At 41.1% G+C, this 17,870-nt stretch overlaps 1 protein-coding gene across 5 annotated transcripts; it reads right to left on the bottom strand.

Moving 5' to 3' along the window:
* Positions 1-27: 27 nt before the first annotated feature.
* Positions 28-17,569, bottom strand: man2b2 (mannosidase, alpha, class 2B, member 2). Of its 5 annotated transcripts, none has more exons than XM_079490819.1 (20): positions 17,353-17,569; positions 16,113-16,259; positions 15,872-15,977; positions 15,570-15,742; positions 15,203-15,321; positions 14,885-15,062; positions 14,600-14,798; positions 13,829-14,019; positions 13,301-13,472; positions 12,174-12,310; positions 11,569-11,846; positions 11,088-11,279; positions 9,936-10,179; positions 9,356-9,466; positions 7,396-7,588; positions 6,819-6,962; positions 6,501-6,607; positions 4,954-5,071; positions 1,196-1,269; positions 28-848 (listed from the first exon to the last, which is right to left on the bottom strand). In XM_079490819.1, exons 1-19 carry the CDS (start codon positions 17,485-17,487, stop codon positions 1,241-1,243), a joined length of 2,973 nt encoding a protein of 990 aa, XP_079346945.1. In that variant the 5' UTR covers positions 17,488-17,569; the 3' UTR covers positions 28-848; positions 1,196-1,240. The 5 variants fall into 5 exon arrangements, with proteins under 5 accessions (XP_079346945.1, XP_079346944.1, XP_079346942.1 ...); XM_079490818.1 differs by having other exon boundaries at positions 1,196-1,278; XM_079490816.1 differs by lacking the exon at positions 1,196-1,269.
* Between the last annotated feature and the right edge of the window lie 301 nt (positions 17,570-17,870).

Below are 17,870 nucleotides of genomic sequence, written 5' to 3' on the forward strand. Positions count from 1 at the left end.
CATAAACGATTTGTGAAATATTGAAAAATCTAATTTGTGTTCTGTTCGCGGATGACACAAGTCTGTATTGCACAGGGGGAGCCTTGTGCAGCTCCTGGAGGATACAATAGAAAAAGAGCGTATAACTCAATTTATTTATCAATAAATTGTCACTAAACTTAAGCAAAACAAAATTCATCATCTTTGGTAACAGGAAAATAGACAAACAGATCAAAATCAAGTTCGCTGACGTGTGCAGGACAGTACATTTTTAGGAATTATAATTGACAATAAACTAAACTGGAAAACATACAAACAATTTAAGAACCAAAGTCTCTAAAACTATTGCAATACTGTATAAGATGAAACCAATTCTGGACCAGAAACGTACTGTATTGCTCCCTCGTACTTCCGCACATCAGTTATTGTGTGGAAGTATGGGGGAGCAACTATAAATCAAACATCAACTCAATATTCCTACTCCAAAAAAAAGCAATCCGAATTATTAATCACGCCGATTACTACACACCAACAAATCCACTTTTTATTCAGTCACACACCCTAAAATTGCATGATCTGGTAGACCTCTCAACAGCAGTTATAATGTAAGCACATAACAGACTGCTTACGTGCTGTGTCCAGGAGCTGTTCGAGGCTCGAGAGAGCAGGTATAATCTTAGGGGATTTAAGGACTAAAAGAAAACGAGTTGTCCGGAACTCTTCTTTAAGTGTGGCTGTCTTCACAGAAAGGCAGAGTGGGGACAGTCAAATGTTAGAGCTGAAGTGAACAAAGAAGGTCCTGATCTCTTTGGGTGAGATGATCACATTGAAATCTTCAGTTGTTTGACAGCCACACCATCGTTTGTTGTCTGCAATACAAAAAACACATTCATATATACATGGTGTAAAATACATGTACTCAAATACATTATTTCTCTTTTTAATTGTATTTAAGTCTTAGAAATATTTGTATTAATAATTGAGTTAATTGGCATTTTATTGATGAAGCTGAATGCTGGGAGCGTCGTCTGTTGTGCAACATTCAAAGTCATTTCCGGTTGGGACGTCATCTAAAATGTCCCCCCCCATTTTAGCCGATCAGATCGAAAATCTTAAAACGTGAATAACTCTTGATCTAAATCATTCCGTCCAATTCTAAGCAATAATAAGCAATTATGTTTTAGACGCTCGCTAGTCGTGTTAGAATTAATCATACCTCTTGTTGTTGTCGATCGCCTCAGGGGTGTTTTGGCTACATCAGCTACATTCGGAATAGCGCCTGGTGCGTCGCTAAATGTGCTCCGTTCAGGGTGTTAAAATGCAATAAGATAAATAATGATGTCAAATCAGTGTAACGTCAAATTAAATATCAATGCAAATTTTTGCTTAAACTCTGCTTAATAACAACCCTCCCATGGGGAACAGAAAAGCAGAGCCCATGGTGATGGTGGGAGCAACCAGGAACACATATGCAGAGGAAGGAACGCAGGAAGAATCCAGACCAGGCATGGACTGGGTTAAAACAAGGCTCCAGACTTCCCAAAACAAACTGGTCAGGCTAATACTGGGTCTCACCCACCTCACCCCTGCCCACTTTGACAGGCTGGAATGGCTTAGGGTTTGACGACAGTACAGCATCTTGCAATGGGTCTGGTCAACAAGATACCAAGATACCCATGTAACTACTACCATGTCTAAATACTTCCTTAATGTCAGCGAAATCCACACCCACAACACCAGAGGGAGTTCAACAAACCATGTGCAACCCAGATGCACGAAAATAGCATGGTTGTTTTTCACCACCGCAACCTAACACACACACACAAGCACATATTAACTGAACTGTATATATATATATATATATGATAATTTCGGGTGTGCCAGTACAATACAGTGACAGTACAGTACAGTAGAGGGACCTTACGTCAACGAGGAATCTCAGGAACGCAATGTGTTGACAGCTGGGCGTGACGTATATTAGCAGCGACATTGCCTTCATATGTAGTTTCAAGGCTTTTGCGGCCACATTAATTCAATTTTCTCCAGAAACTGGCTGTATCAAATATGAATGGACATCATTAACGACGCACAGCCACTCCCCTGACAGAAAGGCCGGGGTGGTCGGTTTATTTTTCAAACACAGTTCTTATATGAAGCGACCTAAAATCGCCCTATGGAGATTTCAATGCAAATCAAAAAATACATGAACCTGTGTGTTGGTGCCCTCTACGAAAGTGACGTCAGACTTCGGTGCTCTATGATGATTGTGTATATTTGTACGTCTCTAAATGTTATGATGAATTGAACATGGTGGACCCTATTGTAACCAAGTGTAATGCTTTATGGTGTGTCCACAGTTAACAGTTTTTGTATTGAGTTGTGCTTGAAATGTACTGTAATTCTCCAATCTGTTAATAAATACTTCAATCAGTCAATCCCTGCTCTTAATGCTTAATGATGGTTGTATAAATGTGCCGAGCAGGGAGAAAAATGTAGCAGAGCCGAACGCCAAGATAAAATGTAATGCACACTTGTATTCTCATTCTATAATAAATATATTTGTTCAATCTTTTCGTGAGTCATCTTATCTGGCGGCTGAGAGGCGTCCTGAGACCCGACGCGTAGCCATTATAAAATACACGGTAAGCTGGGACCTTGCGTGGCTTATTTCTTTTCTAAAACGGTTACAAACATTAAGCAATATTAAAGATGGAGTGCCGCGATTTTTTTCCACCGTAAAACATGATCATCAGGTCTTATTGTTATATAAGGAGGTATACTTTAAAAAAAAAAAGTGTACAGTATTTGTTAAAATGTTTTTATGTGGGCACGCCCACCAGTTCATTAAGTATGCTTGGTTTGCCTGGTGGGTGGTGATGGGTGGTGATCTACCTGAACTGAAGCTGCACCCACAGCTGTAGTTGTATGATAAAAGGGGAGGGGTTAGGGGAGGGGCTGATAGTGTGATGTCACTATATTACTGTTTATTTCATTGGCCCGTTTGACTGTCAAGGGTTCAGCCTCCAGGAAGAAACCCTAAATACAAAGTTAATACACCATTGCACATAAAAATGACTCCAGGGTGTCTAATGAAGTGCCGTCACCTCATAAACACATGAAAAACTGGAAAAATACAAAGATTGTGGCACTCTAAATTCACAAAAGTAGCTACGCTTTGCGCCCACCAGAGCGAGCCACACTTCCTTGTTTTTACCAAGGAAGATTATGAGGAAAAGACACCAACGTCATTTTCTCTACCATGCAATTCAAGCCGGCAGATTAGTCACACTGAGTGGCAATCTGCTGCCGAAACTGCGAGGAATACATTGGAGTGAATGGAGCCGAGTGGACAAGCACATAAACAAACTCTATTTCTGAACGATTGAGACCATTGTAAAATTATCACTTCTGGAAAATAACAGAAGACATATAACACATTATTGTCTGCTGTGTTGCTTTTCGATGTGTACACTGTGTAATTTTATAGAGCTATCGAAAGAGCACAAAGTATGTTTCTGAACGTGAAGACAATTCCAGCCGGCAGATAGATAGGTGGCAGAGTGGCAAACTGAAGCAGACACTGTGGTGCTTCTGGAAAATAAAAGAAGACATTGCTTTCTACTGTCTTGTTTTTCGATGTAAAGAAATGAAAAAATATTTTCTACCCCCAGAACTTACATAATTTTATTTTGGTATCCAAACAGCAGAGTGTAGGTTTCTCACTGCTCAACGTGCTGATATAGACTGATTGACAGTCACTGATTGACAGCTGTCTGCCAGCTAATCGATTTTCAGTAGGAGTTAAATAATGTTAGTTCTACTAAAGCTCCTTTGAATTGAATTGTTATGGAAATATTTGTAAATATAAATGCATAAATATGAAATTAAATTAATTTAAAGGACTGACCTGCAACTAAGCACATTTATTAAAGTACTGTATGCCTACTATTTTGAGGGACATGATACTTACATCGTTTTATATTAACCTCTACATTTCACATGCAAATATTGTACTTTCACTACAATTATTTATTACTAGACTACTATTACTACTTAAAACTACTGTATACTAGGCAGGTTGTTACTACAACAGCGTATTAACCGTAGCCAGTTAATTTGCATATTATTCTAAAACCACTTAAGCCCTATTTTGGATATCTGCTATTTTCAATAATGTTAGACATTATTTTTATGTGAATACTTTTACTTTGGTACTGTAAGTATATTTTGCTGGCAAGTGGCAATATTACATTGTGATATACTGCTAGGCAACTTTTACTTGAGTGAGAAAGTATTTCATCAAACACCACTGACACCACTTTATTTTCAACAAATGTAATATATATATATATATAATATATAAGGCGTTATTTAGTTTGTAATGGTGATGAATGAAAACCAACATGGGCTTTTTGAGACAGGTTGTGAACTCAATACTGCCACCTTCTGGCGGAGTCAGGTTAAGCCCAGGTAGAAACGTACTCTGTGCTGTTTAGATACCTCAATAAAATTAAATAGTTTGCAAGTCGAAAAACACCCACTCGGAAAACAATCTGTGATATGTCTTCTTTTATATTCCTGAACCAATTATATGACAAAGGTCGCTATCATTCATAAATAGTGTTTGTTTAAAAGATGTCCAGCGGGCTCCCATCCACTGCCATGTATTTATCGCACTTCCAGTGCGAGATTTGCCACTGAAGAATGTCATGGCGCAGCCCCGGCGTCCAGTCACGTGACAATTTGTGGATGTGCGTGCACCTGTCTTATAGCTAGATTCCGTACCGTATGTCTGTTTGTCTCTCTCTCTCTCTCACGCAATCAAGAGAGGTAACTAATTACAACAAAGTCCGAACTAGAAAAACTCTGCTTAAACGAAATATCAGGTTGGTTATTGTTTTACCCACCTTCGCGTCCCAAGCTGCACGTTACCCTAACTGAGAGTGTACAAATGCATCCAAACATCTCTCTCACCTGGTTCTAAGTTATCCTTCGTCTTCCACTTCCATCTTTGGAGATCAGCGATGTCCCACGTCCCTGTCAGAGAACGTTCCTCCAGTGCGCTTACTTCCCCTATGCCTTTCAGAACTTCCTGTTTGCACAGGAAATGGTCATTAAAAAAGGAAAGAACTGTATGTCTTATTATAATGGGATAAAATTAACCAGATGAACCCTAACGTCCCTATTCGGTGGGCTAACATTAGGCGTAAATAACCGATCTACAAGCTCACAACACATCACAATGCGTTGTGAGCTTGTAGATTGACTATTTTCATCAACGACATTTGGTGAAGATGTATTTTATATATGTGATGTATTCCCAAGCTTTTTTTGTTCTTGCTTAATGTAAGTCGCTCTGGATTAAGAGCGTCTGCTAAATGCCTAAATTGTAAATTGTACTTCCGGTCCAGGACTTGGCCCAGTTGGTTGTCCAGGGTTGTCCCCACGCTCAATGCGTAGTCTATGTAGGAGAGCCGCCATTGGACTGGCCCCATGAAGTGAACGCAGTTTGCGTAACTCTGTCCATATCTAAGGCTCTGATTCAGCCCAGTGTGTGCCTCGTCCTGCCACAACCAGATAATACGTAACCAGCTTCTTAGTAGAGAGGCCCGGCCCTTAGTAGAGGGTCACGGTTACAAACCCATTTAGACCTGACGCGCATCTGTGTCGCCTTATAGCTTTTAACCACTTTAACCACTATTTGAAAATGAAATGAAATGAAATCTATATTTACCCAGGGTATCTGGGCTAAGCTCAAGAACTTGTTTCCAGCCAGGCCCTGCTCATAGAACACATTTCATCGTAGTGGTTGATGCCTTGTTCAAGGGCATTTCAGCGGTGGTAATTTTTTAACGTGTCGGACGGCTGGTTCGAACTGGGAACCTTCCGGTATCTAGACCGCGCCGCTATCCGTTCGGCCACCGCTGCCACTATTGAAACTTTAGCTGTTGAGAAATAGCAGATCTACAAGCTCAGAGTGCCACGCTATGAGCTTGTAGATCTGCTATATTTGAAAAATCACACCTGTGTGAAGTGAGGGGCACTCTAATCATTGTACATCCTCATCAAGAATGGTGGTCCCTTATTGGCCAAGGGTTCCCAACGACATACATATGCCGATTTGCTCAGACACATATGACTTAAATTCTCCATTCATTGTCAATGGCATTTTTAATGTTTGTTCGGACAACACAAACATTAAAGCTGTATATCAAAAAACGTGAAAACGTGTGCAAATATTTGAATATATAATTCAAATCACAGCGAACGCTTTTAACTCATCTTTGCTTCTGTGGGTTACTGAAACTAAATATTTTCAGATGTAGGTCGGCAGCCAATTACATATAATCTTTGGGGTCCTTGACATGAAATTGTTTGAGAAGCACTGATATAGAAACAGGATTTTCAGAAAACTGTCAGGATTTGGAAGACATTTTGTAGAATCTGGTCTCAGGTCAGGCTTAAGTGGTAATGTTATAGCTGCATCTGTGGCAACATTTTGGCATGTGTGTGCGGATTACCTTTAGGTTTATGGACACCGGCTTAGCGAGCACTGGGTCTTCCCCTTCCTCATAGAGATGCATGATTCTCAGTAGGACCCGATCATAGTCCGGCCCAGACTGGAGATCTTTGTCAAGACATGGAGAACACACTCAGATCAATCAAGTCAATCTGGCCTATATCTAATCTCACACAAGCAATTTCGTCTTTCCATAATCAAAATTTCACAGATGACAGAGCAACATCAATACTCGAATTCTCCTTCTGCGACATATCAATAAGGGCCTGTTGTTTGAAATGATATGACCAGTGAATGGATGGACGGTGTGTCAGCTGACCTGAGTCAACGAGGCTGAGGTGCAGGCTGTGTTTGGAGCTGTAGTTCCACCCGGGGATACTGAGGGTCAGCAGGTGGAGGTTTGGGGGAAGCACCACGGGTTGTACTGGAATGCCTCCTCTGGGCTCCGTCAGCCAAGTTCTCTCTACACAGTAGAATATTATCAGTCTAAAATAGAGTAGACTCAATTCTAATTCAGACTTCCATATTATTTTACAGTTCTAATGACTCTTTTGATTGTAGACATTATATGAAGAGTAAAAGTAAAATATACTATATATAAATCTCAATCCTGGGTTGCATTAAAAACAAGAGTTTCAGTTTACACACCCCAGGCTCCATCTTGCGCCACAACTTACCCCTTATCCCTAAACTTATTTGCCATTTTTTACTATTTTAAAACATTTAAAAATAGTTCAACTAGCCAATCTACATCGACACGTTGTTAGCTTGTAGATCGGCTATTTGTACTATTTTAAAATAGTAAAAAATGGCAAATACGTTTATGGATAAGGGGTAAGGGGTGGCACAAGATATAGGGCTCCATGTCTGGTAGACTAGTGACTAACTATACTTACCAGGCTGGTCTATGGGCATGACAATAGGTCTGTGCTGCAACTCTATCGCCCCCCTGTGGTAGAGTCGAGTAGTGGCATTGATAGAGCCCAGAATCATCCACAAGGTGGGCCGTACCACCGAGCTGTCGTTCAGTGTCAGGTTGTAGCCAAGGTTCCACGGCCGGTCATTCCACAGACGCCTGTGAAGCATCACCTGGAGGAGGGGACAGGAGAGAACCGATTGAGTGAGTGAGTGAGTGAAAGTACATTTTATTTATAAAGCACCTTTCGAAACAATGTTACAAAGTGCTGTACAATGGACACAATATAAACTAGAACTGCACTCTGTCGAGTGCCTACTTGCACGTTGCACACAAGTAGGCCATAAATGGCCTACTAGTGCGCAAGCAGAGCACGCAAGTACTGTCGACCGCTACGAACTTTCAAATCTCAGCCTCTCTGTAAAACATTGAAATGAAATACTAAAGTCAATGGTGACATAATTACGATATGTTTCAATATTGGTTGGGTAACAGGTAACGTATGTATGTATACATGTATGTAAGTTGTAAGTTGAAAGTACTATATTGTGGTCGGCTGGCTTTTTTATGCGTATGCTCGGAGGTATATATATATACACTGGATGTTGATGGTGACGTAACGCAATTAAGATATGTTTCAATGTTGGGTTATAACTGGCTGTCGACGGTGACGTAATTAGGATATGTTTCAGTGTCGGGTGAATTAAAGGTAATGTCTGTATGCATACATGTATGTAATCTTTATTATGTCACCATCAAAAGCCAGTTATAACCCTGCATTGATACAAATCTTAATTACGTCACCATCAACATCAGTATATACAGTATACCTCCGAGCATACGCACATTCGCACCAGCACGACTACAATACTTGCACGCTCTGCTTGCGCAAGTAACAATTAACAATCAAAATTAAAACAAGACAATAATAGGGTTGGATAACATGGGGAAAATGTTTACGAAACAAACATTATTTTAACCTGCTCTTAAAAATGTCAGCGTTTTTTATAGCGAAAGGTCCCTACCTTTCGCTATAAAAAACGCTTATAGTAGTTCCATAGTGTAGGAGCAACCACTGTAGGCCCTGTCACCCTTTGTCTTTAGCTTGGTCCCAGGATTTTTTAGAAGGCCGCAGGTCGCAGTTAACTATGAAATCGTGCATTTCCCGTCAGTTGGTCATACCCCATATATGGTCATGCCTCGTGACATCACGTGATGTATTAAGCCCATATATGGAGATCCTGATGTCATCAATATTGGCCGGCAGCAACTCTACATCTCACCTCAAGCCTCAAACCCTTAAATCTTCATATATGGAGCCGACCTGTTCTGACATTCCATATGTTGATCCTTATTCCATATGTTGATCCTTCCCCATCCATCCTTCCTCTTCGATGTCTCCCTTTTGACTGATACCGGTCCATTTAAACTCTAGACGGGCCTGCCCCAAAATTATTAGTGCAGCCGCACCCGGCAGCCGGCGAAAACTAGAGTTCTCAACAGGCCTGAACATTAAGGCCCTACCTGGGCCCTCATCAAACCCTGTACACTCCAGACACTGCCCAAGCTGCCACCCTTAGATCTCCATATATGGAGCTGACCTGTTTTGACATTCCATATGTTGATCTGACCTCATCAAACCCTGTACACTCAAGACACACTCCATATATGGCCAGTACAGAATTCATTCCATATGTTGATCTGACCCCCCCATGCCAAAGCGCCAGCGCTCACCCAGCAGTCTGCTGTCACCCGGGCGGATATGTTGATCTGACCCCCCCATGCCAAAGCATTAGTGCTCGCCCAGCAGTCTGCTGTCACCCAAGCGGATGCGTGCACGCGACCTCGCCCTTTAGGGCATCTTACTGGTATAAGGTGAGTGAGTGAGTATGTGTGCACGCACACGTGTGTGTGCGTGCGTGCGTGTGTGTGTGTTCTACCTCTAGTTGTCCATGGGCCTGACTGGACACCCCATGGGCCCTGTCACTGAGGAGCACCAGGCGGCTGATGTCATCTTCGATGTATGCTGCCCGAACCATGGGATAGTAGTTCTGAAAAGGTCAGAATGTTCTCATATACATTATGCACCATTTCCTTGTTTTTTAATCATTTCACAATGGGCGGGATCTTTTTGGAGATGTTTGGGAGCCCCTGGTCTAAAAGTTTCATTTGATTTGATTTAGCACAATTTAAAAACAATACAAAAGCGTACGCAAAATATAAAAAGTAAAGTGCTAGGAGGAGGCAAGAAGCCCAAAGGGGCTCGACCTATGTATAACATAATAAAAACATTTAAAACATGACTTGTAAATAAGTAAAATAATTTACAAATAACATGACTGCAGTATAATTAAAAAAAAAGAAAAAAAAAGGTCTAGCACATTGAAATACTTAATTATCTATGACATGATTATTGAAAATGGATTGCCAACATAGTTGGCATATAAGGTTTTACATTATTTTGTAAAGAACCATAGAGCAACTAATGCAATGGAATGTAATGAATCCCATGTGTTTTACCCTGGCCAGGGTGTTATTAGTGAACTCCTTGTAGGTCCTCCTCATCATCTGGTAGCCGTTGTCGTCCGTGTACAGTGTCCTGTTGTTGTCCAGTGTCGTGCTGGTCCTGAGGATGACCTCGGTGTTGACGGCCAAGGGGCCGATGGAGTAGCTCTGTTCCAGCCTGTGACACAGCAGCCTGCCACTGAAGCCCTCTGGGACACGGGTGCTAATGGAGTAGACGTGCTTCTTATCGTCTGCCTCTCTATGGAGGGAAAGCATGTATTCATTCATTGGGACATACCACTCAGACAGTAGGGACTGGTTAGAGTATTTCTTGCAAGCCCAGGTTTATAGCGAGTTTTCACCTACAGACCACAGAATATTTTGCGTGTCTCCATTCCATTCTCAAATGACGCGCGCGGATATTGTAGAATCGGGAACAAATCATGGTCTATACGCGACAATCCATTTGAAAGTTACAAGCTGTTGTTGGGAGCTCGCTCAACTGGACTGCTATTATAGTGGAGTTTTCACTCCAGTCCTGTGCACGCGCATGTGACTATTTTCTTCCAGTCACGTGATCAACGTGCCCTCCGGTGTAAAAGTCATCAATCACGTCATGGGCATGGAATGAGTTAAGAAACGGGGGGGAATTGAAATTGAATTGAATTGAAAAAGTTGAAAATATGTATCATATGATAGCTACATGATCTCTAGCTAATTGCTTTCCTCAGCCAACTCATTCCACTTTTGTTTGTTTGTGTTTTTTCCCCCCGAATACATTATTTTTACTTGTAATTTTCTCATGCCCCCCCATATCTTTACATGAGTAGGTCTTTGGGTACTAAGAAAAGCGGTTTGAGATATTATTATTGTTATTTTGGCGTTCAGCGAAAATAGGCAAACGCTGAAAAAGGCGACTTACAAGCTCTGCAACATACATGATGCATTGTTATGGGTTTGTTTTGGCAAAGATATTTGGTAGAGAGAAAAATGGAGGGGGCCTAGTATAGAGTATATACCCCTGGGGGACTCTGGTCAATTAAGTATTTAGGGTTTAAGGGGTTAATACTGAGAGTGGAGAGGCTTTGACAAAACTACCACTGTTTTTAAAAAGAGTTGGGGGAAAGAGACTAACAATAACTAAAAAAAAACACAATGAAACTTCACCTGTAGAAGTATTGTCGGATCTCAGACACAATCTTGCCAGGGATTATTTCCATTTCCACAGCCTTGTAGGCCCTCACTGCTGTACCATTGGCAGTAAAGATGTAATTATCAGAGATGGGCCCTGCTTTTGTCTTCCCATTGGCACGGTACTCCCAGAAATCTTGAGTCATCCTCACTCTCCTCTTTTCTAACCTGTCAAGAGTCAGATAAAAGTTAAAGACCTGAAAGTCCCACAAATTCATGATGTGGCTTTACAAGCTTATATGAGGGGCCAGGTGAAAGTCTGCCCATAAACTAACATGATGAAATCTCAAAGAAACTTGCATAAATTGCATACGGTGAATTACACAATGGTATTAGTGTGTAGATCAGCTATATGAGGCAAAGATTTGGTGTAGAGGCGAAAAAGGAGTGAGCATAGTATAGAGCCCTGGGTGACCCCAGTCAACTCAGTATAGGGTTTACAAGTTAAAAAGCTTACTTGTGGGTGATGCTGTGCAGTAGATTGGTATCCTGGTCATACATGAGTTTGTAACATTCACTCAGAACAGGCAGGAGCCTCCTTCCCGTTTTTGCCCCATTGTGAAGGATGCGTCTTTCGAACTGCACCCCTTTTGCCACATAGGTGAAGCTGCACTCGGGTCCCACAGAACATGGCTTCTCAGAGAACTTAATTAGGTACTTCCTGTGCTCAAGACCCCTCAGGTTCACTACGATGAAGAGGTCATAGGTCTCATTGGACTGTGCGGACCTCTGAATCTTTGGTGGGGGAAAAGAGACATGTTTTATCAACACCTGAGTGCTAAAGTGCCTTTTTGATGAGTGGAACTGAATAAATAAACAGTAAATATATAACTATGTGTACAAAAGAAACCTGCTAATATGGATTTCCATATTACAAAACGTTCATGCCAGAAATATGAGAGGAGGCGAATATCTTTGATAAAGTACATTATGATTATTACATCATTACTCAGACATTACTCAGAAATTACTCAGAAATTACTCAAATAATTCCTTCCTTTTAACAATGTACTTTAAATTCAAGCTTAAATGATAATACAATCAAATAAATAAAAGCAGCACCTGTGCAGGCACAGCCTGTTGATCATCATCAAAGACAGTTGCCATAGGGAAGGTTACCGTCATGTTGATTAAAGTGGTGATGTTCCATGCTAGGGGGTTGAAGACGATGATGTGTTGCTCCAAATTCTGTGGAGAGCCTGACATGAGAAGAATCACTTCCAGTAACTACAAAACATTCATCCGACTTCACTGGCGCTGGCCTAGAGGTTCATAAACAAATCCCTACAATGTATAATTTTCAATCAATCAGATGCTTGTTTCATCCAGTGGGAAATCAGAGTAAATTGCATGAACCCTACTCAACAATAACTACTACAAGGTAAATAGCCACATACTGTTTAAGTAGGATGCAAAGAGAACAATGTAGTGCTTAAAAGAAACTAGGATACAAGGAGGTAGAATCAACTGTTGAAACAACATGCTATCTAAATAACATGTGTGGTCAAGCAAAACAAATCTAATTATTTTAACACAAAATGTGAACAAGTAACCAACATAGATCTGCATTGTTATAACTAAGATGTTATAACTAACATCTAGGTTCAAACAGGAAGGCTGTTTGAACTTTCCCTAAAGTTCCATGGTCTCCACTCTCCAGTCTCCACCCATACAGACTCTTCTCCCTCCTGGCTCGCAAGCGGTAGAATAAACTCCCCCTGGCAGTCAGAACTGCAGACTCATCTTCCACTGCAGTCTGAAAACTCAACTCTTCAGATACCAGCTCACCCTCTAGCACTCCTCATTGTTTCTATCCCCTTTCTTCTGCCTTCCTGTGTTAGCTGATCTTGCTGATCTAAGTGAGTGGAAAGAGTGGGGTTGGATCATGTCCTGGAGGTACGGTGTGCCATGCCCTTGATTGCCTTGTAGGTCATCAGCAGTGTTTTGTACCTGGTGTGCCGGGCAGTAACAGGAAGCCAGTTAAGGGAAGCTGACAAAATGCTTAACATGCCGCGGTAATTGGCAGTGGACAATTAACCACAATAAATATACCCTAGCCTAGAGAGTTGAAAAGATATGGCTATCCAGCCTTAATTGGGGGAATACTTTCAGGCACAGTGTGTGTTGATCAACATTTGTGTAAATTTGTTGAACTTCACCTAGGAAAGATGCTATCGTGCTGCTAATACCTTTTGTGTGATCGTGGGTGCCAAGAATACCAGACATGCCTAGGTGATGTGGGAGCAGGAAGAGTGCAGCCTGGACCTCCTCCACACCCATCATGGCCTGGCTGAGGTGTTGCATGTACATGTCTGCCACCTTGGGAGACTCAGTGCCTGTGATTCCATCATGGTGCTGAACCTACGGACATGAAAACAAGCATCACTTGCTGTAATCTCAATTATGTCATGTAGAAATATCCAACATGTTATTTCAATAAAGTATTCCATATTAGTTTCCCCTTTTCTTGTTCTTGTACACCAGATGAATACAATTTGAAATGTACCACCAATATACTTAGTTGACTGGTGTCACCCAGAGCTTTTAGATACTACAGTAGGTCTGTTCCCTCTACAGATCTCCTCGTCCTCGCTGTAAATATTCACAAGCTCACAACGTGTTGGCAGCTTGTAGATCTGCAATTGTCACCCCAGAATATGGATGTTATAGGTTTCAAGTTGCTAAGTGCATTTGAATCATATTTGAATCATGGCTACCTCAGAGACTGCCCAACGGAGGGCCTGGAGTTTACCCAGGGCCCAATCTTTAGCCACAGGTCCATCAGGGAAGCCGACTCTGTACCGTGCAAAAAGTGTCTCAACCGCATGGAGCCGGGAACTGGCTCGGCGAGCCACTCCTTTCAGAACATTCCGGGAGGCATAGAAGCCAGTCCATGCCTGGTGAGATTCTGGAAGAAAACAAACAAATACATGAAAGTGAACAATGTGAAGCCAGACAGACAGACGGTCTGTTTGCCTCTCTCTTGCAATGGAGAGAGGTAATTAAAACAAAGTTCGACTTGAAAAACAGATGGTGTAACAATCCAGTGTGCCGTCTGCTACAAATAACTTTATTGACATTGTCAAACAGTTTCCTAACCGACACCAGGGTCTAAATTTCTCTATTGTTTCAAAGAAAGGAGGTTGCACAGCGTATAGCCACGATGCAATAACTGTTTTTTTTACCAACGTTTCGACACATTAAACGGTCTTCTTCAGGGAGAAGAAGACAAAAAAACAGTTATTGCTGCGTGGCTACGAGCTCTGCGACTTCCTTTCTTTGAAGCAGTTTATCTCCAGTGGTCGGAACCTCCTCACTACTTGTGTACGCTGTTCCATTGTTTTCCTAGTTTTATTATATTAACATAAATAATTGTATTCGGTAAGATAAGTCCCAGATTGTAGCTTTAAATATACTGTATTGTTGCAGGTTTCTCATACTAGAGTCCTAGGCATCAGCCAGGGACATATCGACACATAAACACTAACCAGTGGAATAAGGCAGGAAATCTGTACTCCCTCTAAAATCCCAGGTAAGATCTGATTGATGGATGGCTTGGAAGTATTCACTGAGAGTGGCATACTGGACTGTCACTCCAAGCTCCTTGCTGTTCTCATTGATGTAATCCATCAATGGATCCATGTTCTTGAACTGCACTGATGCGTTGTAGAATTGTTTGTCACAGCCCTAGACAGAACCACAAGATTACATGGTTAAAATGAAAGGAATTGATCAACCCTCCATTAAAGAGGTTGAGGTTTCTTTGGACTCACCCATGGCCAGAGCACATGTTCAGTCCTGAACCAGGCAGCCCTCTGCTTGATGTTCTCAACCATGTCCTGGGCATAGGACTGTATTGTCTCCTTGGTGACTGGCAGGCTCATATTGGGGTAGATGCCATCTTTTGGGGGATCAGGGAACAAGACAACTCCATTCCAATAGAAACCAGAACTGAGGTGTCAAAACAACACATGTTTATCTTCTCAGACCACCCACAGCTATAAAATAACAAAAAGCATAGTAGAAGTAGCAATATATACGATTCATTATAATCACAAAGGGGGCCAAAAGCAACCTCAAGGAAAGCTTACCTGTTAGAGAAGGACAGGTGGGATGGGGTGCAATAGCTAAACTGGTCCATGGTGTGAGTGAAGATCTCTTGCTGCTCCTTCAACAGGGACGGAGAACCTCGCCAAACAAACTGTAATTTCTGTTCCAATCACAGAAAAAAGTATGTATACAGTACATTTGGCTTAGTGCGCCTTAACCATTATCTGAGAAAAGCACACGTTTCATGAAGAATAGATCATCATAGATGTATAAGGAGTCAACTTAAACTGTGGCCTTAAAATTCTTGAAATGTTCAAGGATTCTCTAACTTGGAATTGAAGGATTATCAGATACCCATAATAGGGCTGTGCCGGGGTGTAAAGACAGACAGATTGAGTAGTACATAACCTTGTATTTCTGCATCGCATCTTTGAGGTCATAGTCAATGCGGGAGATCAGGTGGCCATTAAACCCAGCCAGGGCAAAGAGGACAGGTGTCGTGGCAGACGCTCCAAACGGGTCCACATGCCAAGAAAACTGAGGACGCACGCCAAACGTTTCATAGAGGAAACCGTGGCCCTCTGACATGGCACAAAGAGAGAGCAAGCAAGAACCAGTGTGTTAATGTAAATGTGTTGTTTATGTGTGTTTTACACAGTTGTTGGATCTCAAAGAGATGTGTTATAGACCACATCATTTTTTCCCCCTACCTGTTAGTTGTAATATCTCATCCTCTAAATCGGTCACTGCCTCATCGTGCATCACTTGGCCCCCGATTATGAACTCAAGTCGGCCCTCTTTTATGAGCTGTCGCACCTAGAAGATGAAAAGACAAAAATAACAGTAAGACACAACACTAGATCACCCAAGACAACCATAAAGGTGACTTTTCTTGTATTTATATATAAGCCTAGAGATGAAAACTAAAATGTAAGTCTACTCTCTCCTTACTTGTTTCTTATGGGTGCCAGTGGCCACAGAATCCCACCACAGTCTAAAAAATTCCTGTTCCACAGCAATGAACTTCCGGTGTTTGGCTTTTGACAGCTCTTCTGTAATACTGGTATACACGTTGGCTGCATAGGCATGCATACTCTCCTATGAAAAAAAACGAAGAAGTATATATATATATATTATATATATATATACACACACACACATACATACTTTATTTAACCATATAAATAACATACTTCTGATTTGCAGGTGACCCCTGGCCAAAAAGGAAGTAAGTTACATACAACACATAGATGCATAACATAGTAAAACCACAGCTTACGAATGGTTCTTAAAAGGTGTATAAAAGACAATCCTCTCATATGTGGACTTTGAGCACCGTGCACTGCAAGCTAAAAACAGGTGCATGTCCAGGTCAACATTCCTTCAATCTGGGGGTTTTTATCAGTTGATAAAAAGGTAAAGAACTAAGAAGTAACACCCTGTGTTGCCAGCTGTCCCACGATAGCCATGTACAGAAACAAGACAAATGCCATCCTGCTTATAGGGAACAGCACAGCGAGTGACATATTTAACAATACCTCAAAGCAATAACAGTTTGATTGGAGCTAGATAATACATTTGTTTTACTTTTAACACTTAGAGTTAATGAGTTTAACCACTATATTAAAAATAGTTATCCCTTAGCCTAGATCTGGTCCATAGTGTTAGGAGACGTCCAAATGCTATGGACCAGAGCTACCCTTGGCCTTGATACAATACAAGACTGTCATATATTATGACACTTGATCATAGGCACTTGATACGCTAGCAATCCCCCTTGCCCCATATGTGCCCTCAGTCCCTACACACCCTTTTGATGAATTGAACATGGTGGACCCTCTTGTAAACAAGTGTAATGCTTAATTGGGTCGTCCACTCACAGTTAACAGTCTTTGTATTGAGTTTGTGCTTGAAATGTACTGTAATTCTGCAAACTGTTAATAATTATTTCAATCAATCAATCTATCAAACTCATTCTGGAGCGGGCACATATATCCCCCATGAAGAACACGTATCAATCAAAGTAGTAAGTAAATACATTTATAAAGCACCTTTCGAAACAATTAGGGTTACAAAGTGCTGTACAGTGGACACAATATAAAAACAATCAGGTTAAAGCAAACATAGTAGTATAATAATGCAAAAGAAAATAGTCAATACTCAAGGATTAAAACAAAACAAGGTATTGTACCTGCACAGTGTAAACCCAGCCAACATCCATGTGACTGTGAGGAATAACAAACGTTTGAATGGGTTTCTGTTCTCTTCCCATTGCACACGCATGGTTGCAATAAAGAAAACACATTACAACGACTAAAGTCCTCATGTTCTGTCCCGTGGAGGAAAATAAAGTGCTTGAGCAGATAAGGTTAAAAATATATATGAAAGAACTCTGGAGAACTTCCTTATTATTGTTTTGCTGCAGCATGTGACTGTCACGAGACACGCCCCCTGTAGTACGGATAGCGAAAGGGGTCAAAGGAGCTTTTAGCGCTGCGGCATTACACGCATTGATTTAATAATGTTTGAACATTACGTTTATGAACCTTTCTAATCTGATTCAGTGATTCTTCCTGAACTTCCTAAAATAAAATAAATAATGACACTCATTAACTGGGGGGAAAAATACAAAATATTAAAAGACAACATAAAATAAGCATATCACAATGTTACTCGATGTTATATGATACAGGCACACAAATAAGATAC

This window comes from Electrona antarctica, assembly GCF_951216825.1.
Source record: "Electrona antarctica genome assembly, chromosome: 21".
Classification (NCBI taxonomy): domain Eukaryota; kingdom Metazoa; phylum Chordata; class Actinopteri; order Myctophiformes; family Myctophidae; genus Electrona; species Electrona antarctica.